General features: G+C 32.4%; 1 protein-coding gene across 3 annotated transcripts; it reads right to left on the reverse strand.

Annotated features, from left to right (window-relative positions):
* Positions 1–244: 244 nt before the first annotated feature.
* Positions 245–3521, reverse strand: LOC127087287 (uncharacterized). 3 transcript variants are annotated; one of them, XM_051028164.1, is made up of 11 exons: positions 3315–3521; positions 3056–3168; positions 2797–2909; positions 2500–2714; positions 2091–2372; positions 1820–1878; positions 1662–1698; positions 1507–1578; positions 1102–1252; positions 881–1021; positions 245–773 (listed from the first exon to the last, which is right to left on the reverse strand). In XM_051028164.1, exons 2-11 carry the CDS (start codon positions 3147–3149, stop codon positions 462–464), a joined length of 1476 nt encoding a protein of 491 aa, XP_050884121.1. In that variant the 5' UTR covers positions 3150–3168; positions 3315–3521; the 3' UTR covers positions 245–461. The 3 variants fall into 3 exon arrangements, with proteins under 3 accessions (XP_050884121.1, XP_050884120.1, XP_050884122.1); XM_051028163.1 differs by having other exon boundaries at positions 3056–3156; positions 3315–3520; XM_051028165.1 differs by lacking the exons at positions 1507–1578; positions 3315–3521 and having other exon boundaries at positions 3056–3286.
* Between the last annotated feature and the right edge of the window lie 18711 nt (positions 3522–22232).

Raw genomic sequence — 22232 nt, forward strand, 5'->3', positions numbered from 1 at the left:
AAGACAAATGGCATAAACCAATTGTCTAATTCAGGAGCTATACATAAAAGTAGATTATTAATTTTATAGTATTTGTATCTAGATGTTGATGATTTTTATCTTAACCATTTAAGGCATGGATTCTCATTTTCTAAGTATCGAGGGGTTTGCATATTCTCATTTTCAGCCTCCTCTGGGTTAGCTACTAACTCCTCAATCAACATGTCAAGTGTCTTATCTCTATTAATCAAATTATGATCCAAAAGATACCAATTTTCATATACATGTCATATAAATTTAATTTCTATCTGTATAAATTGTCATATACAAATGTTGCATTTCCTATAACATGATTATTGAAAAGCTGCTTGCGCATTTTTGCCTTCCAATATCTAATTTCTAATTTCAAAAACACTAAATATAATTAGTTAATTCTTAATCAATATTAAGTTTCTATCAAATCTCAATCTCTTTATCTTTATCTACTCTTGAGGCTTCACAGAACCATCTGAAACATGATAACAATGCTCAAAACTAGCCTTCATAGTCCAAAGCAGAATCAACAAAACCATGACCACTCCAAGGAACACCATTCCCACCCATGCCATCTTACCATATTTCTTCATAGGCTTGCAATGGTGAACAAGAACTTGAGAAAATGCATCTTTCACAATTTGACATTCTAACAAATGTTCCATACTTGGATACACATTCAATAAATCTTGAATTGAGTTTGTGTAAGTTTCAACTCTTGCATATTCACTATTTGTCATGAAATTTCCACTCTTCAATACCTTAACAAGAGAATCACATTGTTAATATTATATCTTGGTCTTATAATTTAGAAAAAAAAATATTGTTTCTTGAGACTTAAGTTACGCAACCGCAATTTGTCACGTACCTTTGGAATGTCTCCTATTCGGATAGCATTTTCGGGACAATTCTCGGGCTGGTAGAAATAATTTGGTGGCTCTGAGAAAGGATTGCAAACATGAACAGGATTTGGATATGATGCTGCCTGCATTGATAGGTTTGCATTCACCTGGAAAATGATAAAAAAGTTTGTTCAATGTGGGAGTGATTTGGAAAGGAATATGATTTTTTAGATTATAGAAAATTTACCTCATTAACAAGATGATAAATTCCGGAACTAAATTCAGATAGAACTGGTTTTGCTTTGAGAAGTTCTTGACATGGAAGGATTGAGCTTAGGCTGTTGTTATAAGGATTTTCTTGAAAGTTGTCAAGAGCTATGCATGCATCACTGGAAAATCTACAATATGTGAGGGTAATTTAGTAATTTAACCTATGAAGCACGGATATAATGTTCACAATACTGACACTGACATGTTGACGTTTATAATAATTTGAAAAATAAATAAATTAAATATAATTATATGTGTCGGTGTCTGTTTCGAACATCAAAACTCACGCAGACACGTATTTTTTTCATAGGTGTCTGTGCTGTGCTGCAGAGAATTTGACTAAGAAAATCATTAGAATATGTAATTAGGACTTTATATTTACTTTTCTAAGAAGAAATAGACTCCAAAGAATAGCCAGCATAACACTGTCATCAACCAACAAAATGCAACAAGCCTGTGAAAAAAAATGTTAATTTTGTAACATTTATCATATATGAAATTTGTAAACAAAAAAAATTGAAGTTTTAGCATGCTTACATGTACAATGACCTCCTTAACCTTAGTACTCCACAAACTGTTGAAAGAAAGTTTCAATGTTATATGAGAAATTGAATCATGGATCATTCATTATGTGTATAATAATATATAGAAGAGTTTCTTCATTGAGGTGTAAAATCAACTAAAAATTTTAATACCTGACAAAACTGTTACAGCAAGCAAGTTCAAGCACATAATCACTATGGTAGTTACAAACCTGCAATGACAATGATTTGAGAAAAGAGATTATTGAATGTGTTGTGTCACGTGTGTCGATAGTGTTTGTTATCAGACACGACACAGACACTGACACATGTAGAATGATAATAGTTTGAAAAAACAGATATTGTGTCTGGTACCATCTGGTGTCTGGTACCAGACATGTCTTCGATCAGAAATGTCAGCGACAGTGGAAGAAGAGAGTCTTACACTATTTTCAATCCTTTGTTGATAAGGCGCCTATTCTTCCTGGCTTGCATTTCAATATTTTCCGACGCATCATCAAGTTTCTCAGCAGTAGAGTCAAGATTGGAAGAAGCCTCAATATTAACATTTGCTTCCATCAAGCTATTCTCCATGCCTTTTAATGCTTCTGTTGTGTTATGTATTGTCTCAGACGCTTCGTTTGCAGTTTCGATTATGATATCAACCGATATTTTCGCCTCTGAATGAAATCTCACACTCCCAACAAGAACTAGCCCCGTTGCAACTCTACAAAAATCAAGAATCATGCATACATCAACCTTTTATTTACATATACTCAACGCGACCGCGATTGAAGCTGCATCAAACGCATTCGACTAAAACTTAAAACCTTTAACAAAGTCGAGTGACTTACATGGCGATTAACATGAGAAACAAAACCAAAAGAATTAGTAAAACATCACATGTCTTGTAATTACAAGGAAACAACACCTTCTTCATTCTTTTTCCTCCTTCATCATTTTCGCGATAACAAAACTTCGCGATCACCAAAAAAACTCCATACAATATTCCACACAGAAGGAACAACATTCCAATTCCATATCCATATACTCCAGTGAATATCAAAGACTACAAAAAACATTAAAAACATGTTAACAAAACATCATTGGTGTTTAAACTTAGATCAAAAAGAAAAATGAAAAAAATTTACACTCCAATAATTCTTGTTGCTGATGTTGAATCCTCCTCTATACTTTGTGAAATTTTCCAAAGGATCAACTCTAATAGTATTATCCTTCTGCCTAATCTCTTCTGTCGCGTTATCTGCACCAAACATAAACATAAACATAGTACTTCTCATAATGTTTCAACATTAATAATCATGCATAATTGCATGTCAATTAAGAAAATATGAAAAAATGTGATAATTATAATTTTAGAGACTCTGATGAAACCAAATAATCAATTACCTGCAGCAGAAGTTGAAACAGCTTGTGGTGAAATTTGTGGCAGAATCAAAGCTATGATCACTACAATAGATACCAAACCTTTGGCTATCAACATCTTTAACCTGCAAATTTAACTAGATGCAACCAATCAAGAGAGAAAAATGTAGAAGAAGCAATCTTGAATAAACTTTATTAGAACAATATTTCATAGTATAATTGAGTTACAAGAAAAGAACATTATGACATGTGAAAGTGCATGGAGTTTTTAAGAGTAACTTACTTGAAAAATTCAGAAATGAAATTCCACAGCAAAATTCTTCATCTTATACTATATCACATTTTTCAACTCTCATAAAGAGTGCAAAAAAGTATAATAAAACACCTAACTAATTTTTCTTTAGTCAAATGGTAAAGTGCAAGAAACCAAATCCAACATCTAAACTTAAACACTTTCAAATAAAGTTTTGGTTTTCTATGATAATTGTTTTATATAACGGATTCGGATTTTCTGCATAAAAGTTTTCATTGAGAAATGATTTTAAATCGAACGCTTTAAATTTTAATATAGTTCTACACGTTAGAAAAATCTTGATTGTTATTTTGATCAGTATATCTTATCACGCATATTCTATCAGATTATTAATAACTAAATAAACTATTTACGAAAAGTATAGAAAATATGAATTTGAGTCTATATTTATTAATTACTAAATTTAATAACAATTAGAGAATATTTTATTTTTTCTCAAATTTTGGTAAATAATACATTTTTGTTAATTTTATATATATACTAATCACTATATATATTATTAATTTATATACTTTGTTTCTTATGTGTTAAGATTAAATAAAACGTTTGTTCATGCATCTAGTCATCAATGGTGAGAATTGAAGCAACTTTGCTTCTTCCATTGGTAATTAAAAAAAAGTAAGTTATATAAAAAAGTGATAAACTCCAAATGAAATAATAAAAAGTAAATAAAAAACAACTTTACTCAATGTGAAGGCTAAGAAAAATACAAAATAAAAGTAAAATCGTGTGAGATACTCGACAAAAGTTGTAAAAAGGATTGAATTTAATTCGTGTCAAAATTTCAACCTAATCCACTTAGGACCTCATAAGTCATAAACAACAACTCCAAACATTCAAACACTATACATTAGTTTGGTCTTTTTCAAACTTGTTTTTTTAAGTCAAAAATAGGACAATGCATGACTTTCTAGTGGTCAAGAAAACAACTTGGTGGTGCAACATTTCAAGTTTTTGTTTTCTTTTTACATGCTTTATAAATTGTTGTATTTCTTTTACCAATATTATTATTAGTCTAAGTATTGAAACTTTTTTTGTTGCACCTTGCTAGGATTAAGAGTGTTAGATGTCTACAAATTTATTTCTAGAAGTGTTTAAAAATATTTATTTTTTCTTTCTTATGACTCTGGATCGGTCTCGGATCTCTTTATATATTTTTATGATATATGTCGAATAACTCAAATAAGTGTTTTAAATTTTTATTTATTTTTTATTTCAATACATTTTATTTAATATTTTATTCATCACGAACACATCTAAGTGAATTAAAGATATGTCAAATATGTTGTTTAATAAGTCTTAAACATTAGCATTTTCATTAATATTATATATTAGTGTGAGTATATAATTTAGTGAAGTGGATATATTATACACGGATTTATTAGACACTTGCGCATGTATATATTTCAATAAAATAGTTATATTATACATCTGTGAGGGTATATTAATAAAGTAGTTACTTTCTCAAATATATGATATATTTGTATGATTATATAGTTCATGTAATTAGTTTATAACTAAGTTTATTAGTAGCTTAAACTAACTCACTAACAAGTGGTTAGTTAGTACTTGATAGTAAGTTAGTTAAGTTGGTTGTAAATTATGTTTTGAGTGTGAATGAAATATACCACCCCTGTTACAACTTTAATTTATTAGTTTGTTGAAAAAAAATCTAATTGCACTAACAGGTGGCATCAAAAGCCTAATTGTGTCAATGGGAAACACAAGAGAATTATGAGAGGAACATTGAATTGGAAAACCCTTAGTGAGGTGTATGAGTAGTAAAGGGTTCTTGCAGCAATCATGAATATAAATAGTGAATTTCTTTCTAACATCTTCATTCTTAATGTAAGTAATTGAGAAAGATGAACTGCCTTAATGAAGACGTTAATTGAAGCTCAAGACGTGTTTGAGATGATGCAAAATACATAAACAACCACATTCAAATTTTTGAAGAAGAAAGATTTGCAAGACTTTGTTTAATATTCAATAAAATGTGGATGTTCGTCATTTTTTTTAGGTAAACAAAAATTATATTAAATAAAAACTGAGAAATACAAAACTCGACATTAAATTTGACCCAGTTAGTCCAAACAAAAGTATAATTAAACTAAAAAGAAAATTACACGAATGAACCTAACTCTAACTAATCCTAACAAACAAAAACTCAACACGAGCACAACCTAGAGAATTCGCGTACAGGTATGAAATCAAGTTGCAAAAAAAAGATGAAGAGTAATTGTATGAGAATCTCAACTAAAGTTTCAAAAACTGGCGAATAAACCGACCACCAACACGAAATCAATCTATGTACCATCAGCGTTATGCTACAACAACAATAATCGTAAAATCCCTTTCGAGCATACAATTTGGATTCAAACAATAAGAGTGAACCAAATAAGGATGGGATTTAAAACAACAATCAATCCTACCGGCGTGGAGGAGGAAATCGAAAACAAACAACATGAACCAAATCACCACCACCATCCATAAAGATCTGGATCAACACGACAACCTGACCCTTATCAGACCTTGAAGAACATAAACCACTTTATAGGTGATGACAACAGTAGGTTGGGAATTCGAGTTGAAGCTTGATTTCCAGAGAGGAGAAGGAGGAATTTTACTCATGAACAAAGCAACCCAGATCCTCAAGGAACCCAGATAACTTAATACAAAAACCAAACTAACCTCTTCAATTGGAGTTGCGAGCAAACACGAGAGTCAAGACAGCGATCAGAGCTGGAGGCCAGAGACAAATTTGTGTTACGCGTGGCACCCAGAGTAAACAAGTGACAATCTCAGAAGAAGTTAACCAACAACCAAATGCCATTGGCGCTGGTAACAAAACCTCCTGGAAGTTACAAAAAAATTGACGGGGTTTGTAGGAGGTGCGAAGAGTCTTAAATGAAACTACTCTCGTCACCCCACCACCATCAAAATTAATCTTGAAAGATGAAGGAAACATTGGATTAGATAGAGGAGGAAAAGAAACTGTGTTGTTTAGAGAGAGGGCGAAGCTTTAGTTTTCGAGTGCTCGTCATTTTGGAAATATTTCAAAGGTGTTAAAATCCGATGAGGCATGAGATATCCTAAAGAAGTACCATGATAGTGGAGAAAAAGTGAAATAAGTGATGCTTTAATCTTTAAGAAGGAATTATGATTTGATGTAGATGGAAGATTGTCCAAAGATGATTGATTACTTTTCTAAGTTAATTTCAACGGTGAATCAAATGAAAACATGTGATAAGACTATCATTGATCAACAAGTGGTTGAGAAAGTGATGAATTCATGGTGATTGATAGAGGAACTGAAAAGTCAGTTCAAGAAGCCTTGCAAGCTCAATTTGTGAAGAAAGGCAAAGAAAGCTTCAATAATGTAAAATGGTCCAACAATGGAAGATCAAAGATTGATGACAAAGTTGAATACTCCAAGGGCAAGAGGCTTTGGCACCAACCAATCAAAGAAGAAATAATTTTTATAAAAGGAAGGTGAAGTGCTACAATTGTTAATTTTTTTTACCATTTTGGTGATGAATATTAGCGCAAGAAAGGAAGGGAAAGATACTCATAGGAAAAGATGACCATATAACTCATGATGATGACTATAATTTAGAAGGTGTTATGTTAATGGCCATAACTGTGATGGAATCCTATGTATAACTCAGGGTGTTCAAATCATATGTTTTAACACAAGGAATGACTCACAAATTTTGAATCAAGCAAGAAAACCAATGTCCGACTTGCAAATAGTAGTGACCTTGCAGCATAAGGCATATGTTACATTGTAATCAAAAGAAATTATGATAATAATTCACTCATTTAAAAGGTAATTTACATACTTAGGGATGATGTGCAACCTACTGAGTATAGGGCAATTGGTAAAAAAATATTTTCAACATCCATGAGTTGTGGTGCACTCCAACTACTTGATCCATACAAGAAATTGGTGCTGAAGTCAAAAATGTTAAAGAGTATGACATTCAAATGTAGCATTCATAATAAAAATAAGGTGTACATGTTAATCATTGAGGAACTGGCACGCCACAAGTGCACGACTGTGCGAAGTAGTAAAACTTTATCAAACCACATAGACCAATGGTTTAAGTACCAAGTTTCGTTCTATCAACGTATATCTAGAGGAATCAATAATTTGAGGTTTTGGTAAAAACAACTTAATTGGAAAGTCACTTAAATCACGATTGAGGCAAATAGGACCCAGGGTTATGGTTCTCACTCTAACACATTCATATAATCTAAGTCACTTCTATTACGAGAGTTTCGACACAATTTATAAAAATACAAATAAATATGGAAAACACCTTCTTTCACCAACGTGTTGCCCTATCAATGATGAAAAATTCGTCCGCTTTCGCATGGCCGGATTATTCGTTACTTTTGTTGGGCTATAAAACTTTCTCAAATTCATCAAAGCTTTTTCACTATATTGGACTTGTTTGTTTAAAAACATGTGCTCTAGTACCAACACATATCCTTTCAGACTATTATGACCAGTACCTGATAACACTTTACTTTTGTACAAGGTTTGGAATGCATGGACTCAGGTATTAGAATAAATTAAGACAAAATACTCTCGTAATCGACATGTGACAAATCATATAAACGACTATAAGATGATCCCCATAACCCCTAGTCCCTAATGGATTACTTACTCATGGTGAGGGTAAACATAATCAATTCGATATTCACAAATGAATTCATAATATGCAATTGAATTAAACAAGCAATTGTAATGAAAACAAATAATAAAACCTGAATTGAAAAGCTTGAATCTAATGCTCTAATGGAGACTTAAGTAGCAAGACAAATAAAATACGTAGAACTCTTGCAGAATAAAATCTGGGAACCTGAACTCATAACCAACTATGAGTTTTATAGAAAAACCTAAAACTAGGATAACATCTCTTTGTTCAATGGTCATTACATCAGAAATATACCAATCTAAATAAACCAAAAGCCAAAAACATGAGAATCGGTCTAAAAAACGAAAGAATTAAAGTGTATCTCGCCCTCCTATGACCCGTAGTAGGTCTCTGCTTCATGTACTAGGAACTTTAAAAGTGGGGAACCCTAGGCCTTTTCTAATATGGCATATAATAGCTGTTACGGGTGGTCGTAGCAGCCCCCTGGATTTTGTATGAGGATTTTCCGACTTTTGACGCTTTTCCATTCTTTGCTTATTTTCGATCATTTTTCATCTCGAACACTCATTAGACCCTAAAAACAGTAAAAAAAAACACAACCAACGCATAAAATACGATAAACAGAAATAAATCGGACAAAAAACGTTAAAATGGTAAGTAAAAATGACTAGTAAAGACGATATGAAAACCACTTATCAGAAACTTGAGTGGTCGTGGCATATGAGGTATTATCATCTAAATTTTAGAAGCCTAATTAAATTGAGCTCTAAGAATTTAGTGTATTTCCTACCTAAATTGAATGAAAACATACTGACATGTAAAACCTATTTAAGAGGCAAACAAAGAAGAATGGTTTTTACATTGAACATGCCTAAGAGATCAAATTATGCATTAGAGGTTGTGCATTATGATATATGTGGACCTTTTGAAGTATCATCACTAGGTGGAAGCAAGTATTTCATAACTTTTTTGATGAACTTAAAAGAATTTTATGGGTTTATACCATAGGATTCAAAAGTGAAGCACTTGAAGTGTTTAAGATGTTCAAAACCATGATTGAGAAGGAGAGTGGGAAATCCATAAAGTTTTTGAGGTTTGATGGTGGTGGCGAGTATACCTTAAAGTATTTTGAGTCATTTTTCCTCAATGAAGGCATAAGACATAAAGTTACCTCAACTTACACTCATCAACATAATGGTCTAAAAGAGACAAGAAACCTGACCATACTATACATGGCTAGAAATATACTAAAGCACAAGAACATGCCTCATATGTTATAGGGAGAAACAGTCAACACGACCACCTATATACTAAATAAATGCTCCACTAAGAAGCTGAAGATGAAAGTCCCTGAAAAAGTCTGGGGGTGGAAGAAATCCAAGTGTAAGTCATCATAGAGTGTTTGGATCAGTATGTTTCAAGCACATACATGATCAAAGAAGATGTAAGCTGGATGAAAAAGTGAAAACATTGTATTCATATAATAACATTCCACAAATTCCTATAAGATGTACAATCTTATGGATAAGAGGGTGCACATCAACAGAGATGCAACTTTCAAATTAATTAAAGACATTGAAGTGGCAGGACACACCAAATAAAGGAAGTGATAACATTCGTGTTTGTACATAACCTATTCAAAGTTAAGATTCATACAAAGTTTGTGATACTTAATTGGAAATTGAAGTTGGTGGTGGGGTTGCCTCAATGAAGGCATAAGACATAAAGTTACCTCAGCTTACACTCATCAACATAATGGTCTAAAAGAGACAAGAAACCTGACCATACTAGACATGGCTAGAAATATACTAAAGCACAAGAACATGCCTCATATGTTATAGGGAGAAACAGTTAACACGACCACCTATATACTAAATAAATGCTCCACCAAGAAGCTGAAGATGAAAGTCCCTGAAAAAGTCTGGGGGTGGAAGAAATCCAAGTGTAAATCATCGTAGAGTGTTTGGATCAGTATGTTTCAAGCACATACATGATCAAAGAAGATGTAAGCTGGATGAAAAAAAAGTGAAAACATTGTATTCATATAATAACATTCCATAAATTCCTATAAGATGTACAATCTTGTGGATAAGAGGGTGCACATCAACAGAGATGTGACTTTCAAACTAATTAAAGACATTGAAGTGGCAGGACACACCAAATAAAGGAAGTGATAACATTTGTGTTTGTACATAACCTATTCAAAGTTAAGATTCATACAAAGTTTGTGATACTTAATTGGAAATTGAAGTTGGTGGTGGTGAGGGGTGGGGGTGGGGGGTGAAGTGAGTGAATTATATGAGAAGAACTAAATTACTGATGTTGAATTAGAAAGTGTAGTTGATGTTAAAGTTAGTTAGTGAATCAGTTGAGAAGAACATAATTTTTAGTGTTGAATTATAAAGTGTAGTGGATGCTAAAGTGAGTGAAATCAATTGATAAAAAGAAATTTTATATCAATGATAATGGAGTTAGTCAGAATACTGGTATGGAAGAATGTGCAGTTGAAGATAGCCAAAATGGTTTAGATAAGGTATCAAATGAGTATGTCTCTAATGCTGCTATTGAAAATAGTGTCGTTGAGGTTGAGGTGAGCGAATGCACTAATGTGGTTTATGATGGTACCGTTGAATTAGAGAGGATTGTTGAGATGGCATAATTATAAGTTGGAAACTTTTGATGAATGCTTTGATGAAGTAAAAGGGTAGAAGAAACCATGTACTGTCAAGTTGTGGAATCATTGAGGTGCTTATGCAATAACATTCCTGACATATGTTATGTAGTAAGTGTTGGTGCAAAGGTAGAATAAAAGATGAATATTCTATTAAGAGAATGACGGCTACAAAACATGATTAAAAGTTACAATGATTGACACCCTATTTATAAGCCTCTAACAAACTTAAATATGAATCAAATCTAATATTTAAATCTAATATCTAACAAACTTAAATATGAATCAAATCTAATATTTAAATCTAATATCTAACAAACTTAAATATGAATTAAATCTAATAATTAAATCTAATACCATCCCTTAATTCATATTCCATCAAAACTTGTAACACCAATTCCATCCCTTAATATGAGAAATTGGTCAGTCTTGATAGCTTTCGTCAGAACATCTGCCAACTGCTTCTGAGTGCTGCAGTGTACAACTTCTAACACTCCCCTCTGAACTTGATGTCTCAGAAAATGATACTTGGTCTCAATGTGCTTGCTTCTCCCATGCAACACTGGGTTTCTGGCAAGATTGATTGCAGACTTGTTGTCAATCATCAGCTTCAGAGGTTTGTTTACTTTAATCTTCAGATCCTTTCTCAGAGTATCTGAACTCCATCCCAGAGTCATATTTCCTTCAGAAGTATGCTGAACATAGACACCGTACTCCATCTCACATTTCTGAAAGCCTTGCTTCTTGAAAAATGAATCAATCTTCTTATTCCAAGCTCTGGGCGCTTGTTTCAATCCATATAGAGCTTTGTATAATCTGTACACCATCCCTTCCTGATTCTTTTTCACAAATCCAGGAGGTTGTGACACGTAAACTTCTTCTTCTAATGGACCGTTCAGAAATGCAGATTTTACATCTAAATGCATCAGAGGCCAATTCCTGTTAGCAGCTATTGCAATCACCATTCTGATTGTTTCATGTCTTGCTACAGGTGCAAACACTTCAGAGTAATCTAGCCCAGGTTTCTGTAGAAATCCTCTGGCTACCAACCTTGCTTTATGTTTGCCAATTGAACCATCTGGCTTTAACTTCTGCTTGAAAACCCATCTGACGCTGATGGCTTTCTTGTCTGTTGGAAGTTCTGTCAGCTTCCATGTCTTGTTTCTCTCTATAGCATCAAGTTCTTCTTTCATGGCCTTCAACCAGAGCTTCTGCTTAAGAGCCTCTTCTGTACTTATGGGTTCAGAGTCTACTAACATGGCACACTGAATAACTTCTCCTTCAGAGTCTACTTCAGTGTCTTGCAGCATGTCAAATTCTGCATATCTTCTGGGGATGTTTCTGACTCTTTGTGGTCTCTGAACTTGTTCAGAGTCTTCAACTTCAGAGTTTCTACCTTCAGATGGTTGACTTCCTCCAGAGCTTTGACCATCTGAAGGTTCTGGCATATTTCCAAAGTCTGAATTGCCACCAGAATCTGGATTACCATCAGAGTCTGGGTCATCAGAGTCTGGATCATCAGAGTCTGAAACATCAGAGTCAGGAACATCAGATTCTGGATCACTATCAGAGTCAGAATCAACGTCAGAGTTTACTCCAACCTCAGAAATTCTGAACTCTGACCTTTCTTCAGAGGTTCTAACATCAGAGTCAGATTGAGACTTATCCCAATTCCAAACTTCTGATTCCTTCACAATCACATCTCTACTGAATTCAATTTTATTGGTTTCTGGACAATAGAGCTTATATGCACCTGTACTGTGGTACCCTATCAGAATCATCACTTTGCTTCTATCATCCAGCTTCTGTCTTCTGGCTTCTGGAACATGTTTATAGCAAACAGAGCCAAACACCTTCAGATGACTAACACTTTGCTTATCTCCAGTCCACTTCTGTATTGGAACTATTTCCTTCAACTTCTTCGTAGGACATCGGTTGAGTACATACGTTGCAGTGGCAACAGCTTCTCCCCAGAGCTTCTGAGGAAGCTTCTTCTCCTTTAGCATGCTTCTCACCATATCAAGCAAAGTGCGGTTTCTTCTTTCAGCAAGACCATTGTGTTGAGGGGTATAAGGAGCAGTAACCTCATGCTCAATTCCATTCTCCTCACAGAACTTCTGGAACTCTTTGGAGTTATACTCACCTCCACCGTCAGTTCTAAGAATCTTCAACTTCTGACCACTCTGATTCTCAGCCTTCATTCTGAACTTCTTGAATTCATCAAACACCTCGTGTTTAAACTTAATAAGGGATACCCATGTCATTCTTGTGAATTCATCAACAAATAACACAAAGTATTTATTCCCTCCAATCGATGCTACTGGAAATGGACCACACACATCAGAATGTACAACTCCCAAGGCATGTTTTGCTCTTGGAGCAGTTTCTGACGCAAATGGCAATCGTGGTTGTTTTCCTTCCATGCAAACTTTGCATGACTTTTCAGGCTTCTTAATTGCAGGAATTCCATGTACCAACTTCTTTGAATTCAGATGTTTTAAGCTTCTGAAATTCAAATGACCAAATCTTCTGTGCCACAGCTCACTCTCCTTCTCAGCACTTGTTGCACTAAGACATTCTGAGTCTGCAGTTCTGACATTCACCTTGAATGTTCTATTCCTTCCCTGTTCTGACTCCATAATCAACTTCTGATTGCAGTCATACAGCTTCAGAAGATTGTCCTTCATGGTAACTAAGAAACCTTTCTCAATTAATTGTCCCACACTCATCAGATTGCTTCTGATGCCAGGTACATACCACACGTTCTGAATCAATGCTGTTTTCCCATTGTTCAGAATCACTCTGACATTCCCCATACCTTCTGCATTAAGATATTTGTCATCAGCACATCTGATCTTTGTCCTTTTTTCAGAGTCAAAGTCAACCAGCCATTTCTTGTTTCCAGTAAGATGATTTGAACAGCCAGTGTCCATATACCACCAGTCTATCAGATCCATATCATCAGATTCAGAGGCCATCAATAGCACAGATTCGTCATCAGAACTTCTAGCTATATTTGCTTCTTCTGATTTTCTCTCCTTGTTTGACCAACAGTCTCTAGCAAAATGACCAAACTTCTTACAGCAGTAACATTGGATTTTCTTCTTGTCATACTTCTCTTTTCCCTTCTGAGCATTCTTTTGTCTATCAGAGGTTGAGCTTTCTGACTTCTGACCACCATCAGATCTTCTCCTGGCTTCTGACTGCTTCTGATACCTCCTATCAGAAGTTGCTTTCAGAGCCTGCTGCTCTACTTCCCTTTCAGAAGTTCTTTCAGTCAAACGCAACTCTTGCGCTTCTAGACTGCTCTGCAGCTCTTCAATTCTCATTGTGCTCAGATCCTTGGAATGTTCTATTGCTACCACAATGTAATCAAATTGAGAGGTAAGGGATCTCAATACCTTCTCCATGATTGTTTCTTCAGAAAGAGTTTCTCCACACGCTTTCATCTCATTAGTGATCAGAATCACTCTGGAGATGTATTCAGAAACTTTCTCATTATTCTTCATGTTGAGATTCTCATATTGCTTTCTCAAGGACTGAAGCTTCACCTTCTTCACTGATGCGTCACCACCATAACATCTAACCAGTGTGTCCCACGCAGCCTTTGCTGTCGTTGAATCTGCAATCTTCTCAAACACATTTACATCAACACATTGATGAATGAAGAACAATGCTTTCTGATCCTTCTTCCTTACTTCCTTCTGCGCGTTTTTCTGTTCATCCGTCGCATCTGCTGCTACCGGAACATAACCATCAGTGACAAGATCTAGAACATCTTGAGCACCGAACAATACACGCATTTGGATCATCCAACGATTCCAGTTTTTACCGTCAAATACTGGAAGTTTGGTGTTCATGTTGCCGTTTCCGTTCATCTTTCTACCTTGCACAGTACACTCAGATTTCTCACACAGTGTTTCCCAACCCACAGAATTAAAATTCTGATCAGATTTTGTTCAAGATTCAACACGAATCTAAGAATCAAAATCAAACACACAAGACCTCACGTTCACTCGTGTTTCCCGTGTTTCCCAATGAATCCGAACCGGAGCTCTAGATACCAATTGTTGGTGCAAAGGTAGAATAAAAGATGAATATTCTATTAAGAGAATGACGGCTACAAAACATGATTAAAAGTTACAATGATTGACACCCTATTTATAAGCCTCTAACAAACTTAAATATGAATCAAATCTAATATTTAAATCTAATATCTAACAAACTTAAATATGAATCAAATCTAATATTTAAATCTAATATCTAACAAACTTAAATATGAATTAAATCTAATAATTAAATCTAATAGTAAGCATAATCAGCAAGTTGATGGGTGAGCCTAGGAAGTTGCACCTAGTGATAACAAAGAGAATACTTAAATACCTAAAGAGAAGTATGAGACTTAGTTTGATATTTCTAACTGTCGGGAAAACGAGGAAGGCAAGATTTTGATTCTGATTAGTGTGGTGACATAACTGATAAAATAAACACTTTTGGATATGTTTTTATGTAAATGAGGTTGTTATTTCCTGGTGTACAAAGATGCAACTTGTCACAACTTTATCATCTAGCAAGGCAAAGTACATAGCTAGCTCATTTGCTTTATTTCAAGCAATTTGTTTAGATTCATTGTTAAAAGGGATGCAATGTGAATTGTTAAAATCATTGAATCTTATTATTGACAACAAATTAACCATAAATTTGATTAAGAATCCAATTTCACATGGAAGGAGGAAACATATAGACTAGATTCCACTCATAAGAAAACAAATGGTGAATGGAATGCTTGAAGCTTCTTATTGTTCAACAAAATTATAGCTAGATGATGGAATTATAAAGGCTTTTAAAAATTGATAAGTTTGTGTATTTTAGAGAACAAGGATTGATGTAGGTTTAGTCCTATAAGAAAAATATTGTTTGATAATTTCCAAACATAGTATTTCCAATTATACTATATACTTATAGGAATATATAATTTAGGGAAGTAGTTATCTGATACACTCATATTCAATGAAATAGTTATACTATTCACTATATAATATACACTTCATATATAATATCAGAAATGCTATGTCTACACCATATCTTACATCCCATTCATACACCATACACATCATTTATACGGTGAATAATTTTTTTTATAAATAAAATAAAATACTTTTTAAAAAAAATATTATTTTTAACATAAATTTAAAGTTTATTATTACCAATTTTATTATTACATTAACCATAAAAATATATGTTATTAATCACTTATTTTACTTATAATTTATTAACCAAAATTATTAATTTATTAACCAATAAAATACACAATATTAATCAAGTTCTGACATTAAATTATAAAATATAGATTAATTATTATATTTGATATTTTTTAATGTCAAAATTTGGTTAATATTGTGTAATTTATTGGTAAATAAATTACTTAAAAAATTATTTTTTATAAATATTATTATTTTATTTAAAAAAAACACCGTTCACTGTATAAATATGGTGAGCAGTGCACGATATAAGTATTGGTGTATGAAAATGGTGTAAGAATAATATTTTTCATATAATATACACTCATGCGAAAATATAAGTTCAATTAGTTATTTTAACTAAATCTGTTAGTAGCCTCGACTAACTAATAAGTAGTTAGATAGTTGGTTAGGTTGTTGCTTAACCAACAAGTTATATTAATTACTATAGTAAATTGTATCTTTTTCACCAAAGTCTGGTCATTAATTCAATTTGGGGTTAGTTCAGATATCAAATAGTTTCAACTCTCTTTTGATTGCTCTTAGAGAAGATTGAAACATGATTCTTTCTACCAAATTCTATATCAATCACCATTGAATCAACTAACAATTTAAAATTGTATTTTAAATATAAATGAAACATATCCAATTATTACAACTTTAATTAATTAATTTGCTCCAAACAAAACCTCGATACGCTAACAAAACTATTTTAATTAATGAAAGATTAAAAATATTCTATTTGGTTACAATATTTTTTAGTTTTCTTATATTAGATAGATAAATAAATATCAAATACTATATCATAATCTTGTTTAACAATTCTTTTAATGAAATAAATTGTTCAACTTTGATTATTTTAACAATATTACTAATATTTTATTTAATTATAATAAATAAATAAGTGTATATATTCTTCTATCAATATTATAAATAAAAATTCCACGTTTTAAAATTATTAAAAAACTGATTTATATATAGATCAGATATATCAAATATTTAATAAATTTAAAATTTATCTTCTATTTATAATAATTGAAAAAATATATAACAATATTAGTACTTTATTGATTTACTTTTATTATAAAATTGTTTATTTATATTCTTGACTTGTTTGTAAAACTTGTAATTGAATTGGTGAGAGAATTGAAACTAAGACTATAAATGGGTTGGCTGCATTTGTGCTCCCCAATGAAAGGAAAAACATTTAGTCAAAAAAAGGCAACAACAGTTACAAGTATTCATCTGTTTTAGCATGGGGTGGCTAAATACAACTCACCTATTGTCTTTAAGATGATATTATGTTGACTCAAAAAAATATATTATTACTAAAAAAAAAGTGTTTTTATTGTGTAAAATTCAAACTTGTGAATATATTTAAAATTCAATAATATCCACAAAATTTGTATCAATATAGTTAATGCTATTGCAATTTATAAATCACACATCGCTAAATTAAACTAATTAGATTTTTAACAACTTGTTTAAAAAATCAATACAAGAAATTTAAACAAAATTTGTGTAACACAATTGCAAAGAGTAATTACACAAAAAAAAACTAAAACTATGCAATTTATAAAATAAACAATAAAAAAATTTATGTATAATTTTTCTTTCCCGATAAATTATAAAGACTTGGATAAAAATCAAATATTTGACAAAAAAAAATTTAAGATGAATAAAATTGTATTGATATTAAAAAGTATACTACATTATAATGTTTATGAATTCAGTGGCGGGAACTGAAGGGGACGTGGGAAGGCCACGGCCACCCCTCAACTTTTTGTTATTTTTTAAATTCATATATATTAAATTACTAAAATATTCTTATTTTAAATTAAAATTAATTTTTATTTTTTCTTTTTCATTCAAAGTTAGGTTAAAATACAGATAAGGTAAAAAATTCATACATTTCCTTTCTTTCTCATATGGGTTTGCTACCGGCACCGGAATCGGAACAGATTAAAGTGATCGACATCTAACAGGTAATAAACTTTATTCATTCTTCTTTTATAAAAAGTAACAAATTAAAGTGATTGCTTGATTTGTGTTTTTGAGATTTTTAGGGTTCTTCTTCTTTCTTGATGTGTTAAAATAATCTATATGAGGTTTATTAAGCCAATTCATAACACTATAATTTACAAATATAGTTATACACTGTAATAAGGTTTATTTAATCATTGTTGCTGCTAATTTCTAATAGTAAAGTTACTGGTATTTGAAAACGGATTAAAGTTGATTAATTAAGTTTATTAATTTTTTTCTCTTTTAATTTTTATGTTCTCTAAATTGATTTTTGGATCTGATATGATATTATAGGAAGAGTAAAGATGAATAATAGGAAAATTGATTCTTTTTTCAAAAGGAAAGCACGTGAAATTGAAAGAGAAGAGAGAGATGAAGAAATTGGATCTGATATGATATTATAGGAAGAGTAAAGATGAATAATAGGAAAATTGATTCTCTAAATTGAGTTTTGGATCTGATATGATATTATAGGAAGAGTAAAGATGAATAATAGGAAAATTGATTCTTTTTTCAAAAGGAAAGCATGTGAAATTGAAAGAGAAGAGGGAGATGAAGAAATTATAATCCCGACATCCGAATCTGAAACAATTCTTGAGAATCCAACAATTGAAGAGCATCATGGTTTTGAAAATTCTTTGGAAAGCATCCTCCGATTTGGCAATATCCACCAAATCAAGTGGATGCAATACGAAGAGCTTATCTAAAATGCGGTCCATATCAAATTCATTTAGAAAACTATCCTTTGTCCGGTAACAAGGATCATCCGAGAAGGTTTCAACATACTTGATTTAGCATATTTCCATCATGGTTAGAATATTCACCATCTGAAGATGCCGCATATTGCTTACCACGTTACCTTTTGAGCAAAAAACTAAGTGGACGTCCCGGATCACTTGTCTTTATTTCTATGGGTTTTAGAAATTGGAAGAAAGTTAGGAATGGAAAACATTGTTCCTTTCTTAAACACATAGGGAAGGATCCTTGCTCACCACACAACAATGCAATGTAAGCTTGTCAATACTTGTTGAATCAAGATGGTCATATTAGAAATGTTATTCAAGTGAAAAGTTCAAGTCAAAGAGTGAATAATCGGTTACGACTCAAGACTTCAATTGACACTGTTTGTTGGTTAACACTATAAGCTTGTGCTTTTAGGGGTCACGACGAAAGTAGCAAATCAAGAAATCAAGGTAACTTTCTTGAGTTATTGAAACTTTTAGCATCCTACAATGATGAAGTTGCAAAAGTTGTGTTGGAAAATGCTCCACAAAATTGCAAGTATACTTCACATCAAATTCAAAAAGAGTTCTTGCAAATTCTTTCTAGTAGGGTGAAAAAGAGTATTCGTGAGGAAATTGGTGATTCCAAATTTTGTATCGTTGTTGATGAAGCTCGTGATGAGTCAAAAAAGGAACAAATGACTCTCGTATTAAGATTTGTTGATAAAGTTGGTTTAATACAAGAGAGATTTTTTGATGTGGCACATGTTAAAGACACCACATCTTTAACTCTTAAGGAAGCAATATGTGATATACTTTCTCGATATAACCTTGATGTTTCTAACATTCGTGGCCAAGGGTATGATGGTGCTAGCAATATGAGAGGAGAATGGAATGGTTTACAAGCCCTCTTTATGAAGGATTGTCCTTATGCATACTATGTTCATTGTTTTGCTCCTAAGGATGGATATAAAGCTTTTAGCATTGATACTATTTGTTCTTTAGTTGAAAAATATTATCCTATGGATTTTAGTGATCAAGAGAAGAATAATTTGCAATTTCAACTCCAACATTTTCTATTTGTTTCTCGTCAAGCATCAAACTTGAATAATTTATCAACTATTCAAGAACTATGTTCATGTTTGGTTGCATCTGGACAGGCTGAAACTTACTTCTTGATTGATAGACTACTTCGTCTTATCATGACTCTTCCGTTTCTACGACCACAACTGAGAGGTCTTTTTCAGCAATGAAAATTATTAAGACTAAGTTGAGAAACAAGATGGATGATGGGTTTCTTGGAGATAACATGACAGTATATATTGAAAGGGAGATTAGTGCAAGCATTAGTTCGGAGTCAATTATTTACGATTTCAAGTCACTCGGAACGCGTAAAGCATTACTTTAAGGTAGTTTTAAGACATGTAATTTAAATTTTTAGTAATTAACTTTGTATTTATTTTAACTTTAATGTTTTATTTAAAATACTATTTACATTTTATTTATAATATTTATTTTACGTTAGCGGTCATCCCAAATTTTTTTATCTGGCTCCGCCACTAATGAATTCACTTCATTGTAGCCAGGACCTGATAATGTTTACTAATGTTTACTTTAAAGTGTTTTAATTTTCTCCATTTTAAAATATATTTTCTATAATTCAAATATATATTATCGTAGCAGAGGCGTAAGAGGTGGCAAATTATATGGTGACAGAGTAGAAGCACGGGTTTATATTCATTATGGAATGACCAATCATAAAGTTGATTCATGTTTTAAATAACTTATTCTGGTCCATTAAATTATTCATCGGTATAATATGATTTATGGATAGTTATGATATTAATGATGAACTTGCATTTAAAATAACATCATGCCATAAAAGAAATTTCAAAAATCTTAGACCCAAAGTCAGCAAACTGATCAAAAGAAGCATGCATTCAACAAACATATTTGAATCATATGGTAATTTTGTTTGAGGACAAACAAAAAGATAAGTTGGGGAGAGTTGATAAGTGTCAGATGTGTTAAATACGTCGATACTTATTAACTTATTTCACAAGCAACTATTACAAAATACTCTAATTTATTTATGAAAAGTGAGAAAACATATCTTAGAACTTTTCTTATATGCGTTAATTAAAAATAGGTGAAAAGAACTAGAAAACCACGATTCAACACACAGAAAAGAGGTCAAAATAAAACCCTGGAGAAGCAATGCTCGATAGGCCCAAGCTACAGGCGCACTAAGCGTGATGCAAGTACTTGATGTTGAAATAAGGTTTAGCGCGCTATTTGAAGGGGTGGTGCGATGGGCGAGCAAAAGAGGCCAAGAACATGTAGAAGACATGCAAGCATTGCTCGTTGAAAAAGAAAATATCGCTGGTCAGAGTTGGTAGAGCATGGTAGGCGTGCTAGGCGCAAGGACGGTGGGCCTAATAAGAGCCTAAAATTTTATCCTATAAATATCAAGTTCCAGTTCACTACAAAGAGAGTTTCGGTAGATCGAGGTAGTACAAAATTGGAGTAGATTCACTTTGATCTACAACTAGAGAATAAGAAAGGAGGTCTGAAGCATTGCTCAAGTGACAGGGCAGATCACACTTCCAAGGTCGACATCCCGAAGTTACCCATTGTTATGCTAACCATGAATAAGCTTAGGTAAAATATCTTTGTTGGGGTTATATGTAGTCATTACATTTATGTACCAAATATCTCGTGGCATTCTATGTAATTCTACTCGTGTTGTAATATTGATGACTCTTCAATCTTAATGCTTGTTTTAGCTTTGTAACCTAAAACTTTTTTTCATGGTGTGAATCGACATTGAAAGGTTCTTGTCATTATTAGATCTAAGATAATCATCTATTGGATACTAAATCTTAGACATAGTATTATGTGTGATATCCACACGTACTGTAGCATGATTGGTGTGAAGTCTCGCTTTATTACAATTGTTGGGACTTAATACTTTGTATTGGTTTATAGTTCGAGCTATCAACTATTACGTAATACACTGATCTCACGACGTAGAGATCGAAAGGAGATACAAATATGGATAACAGGTGGTAATATTATTAGTTGAGTATATGAGCATATTACTGACCTATGGACGTGCATGATAGATACGTAATGATAAAATCTACCCCCAATATGCTTTATTACTATTAACAGTGAAATCTCCATTATACTTTGTGTTATTTATTTTATGTTATTTAGTTTCATGCTTAACAACCAATACACAACCCTTTTCTCTACTAAAAATCTTAAAAGCTTTTGAATGACCTTTAAAACCACCGGTCTTTGTGGGTACGATAATTGTAAAACTTACTTTTGCTGCTAACACAACAATGACTTATTTGATAACATCAAAAATCCAAAACACAAACCTACACATATACATGAACCCAATAATTTAATCATACTTGAACCACTATTATCTCAATTACCTACACCACTTAGATCAAATTCTCATAACTCACCATCTATTGTATCCCTAACTACCAATTAAATTCCAAAAATTAGAACTTAATTCACAAAATATAATAGGCACATTAAACCTTCAC

The sequence above is a fragment of the Lathyrus oleraceus genome, chromosome 5 (assembly GCF_024323335.1).
Source record: "Lathyrus oleraceus cultivar Zhongwan6 chromosome 5, CAAS_Psat_ZW6_1.0, whole genome shotgun sequence".
NCBI lineage: Eukaryota > Viridiplantae > Streptophyta > Magnoliopsida > Fabales > Fabaceae > Lathyrus > Lathyrus oleraceus.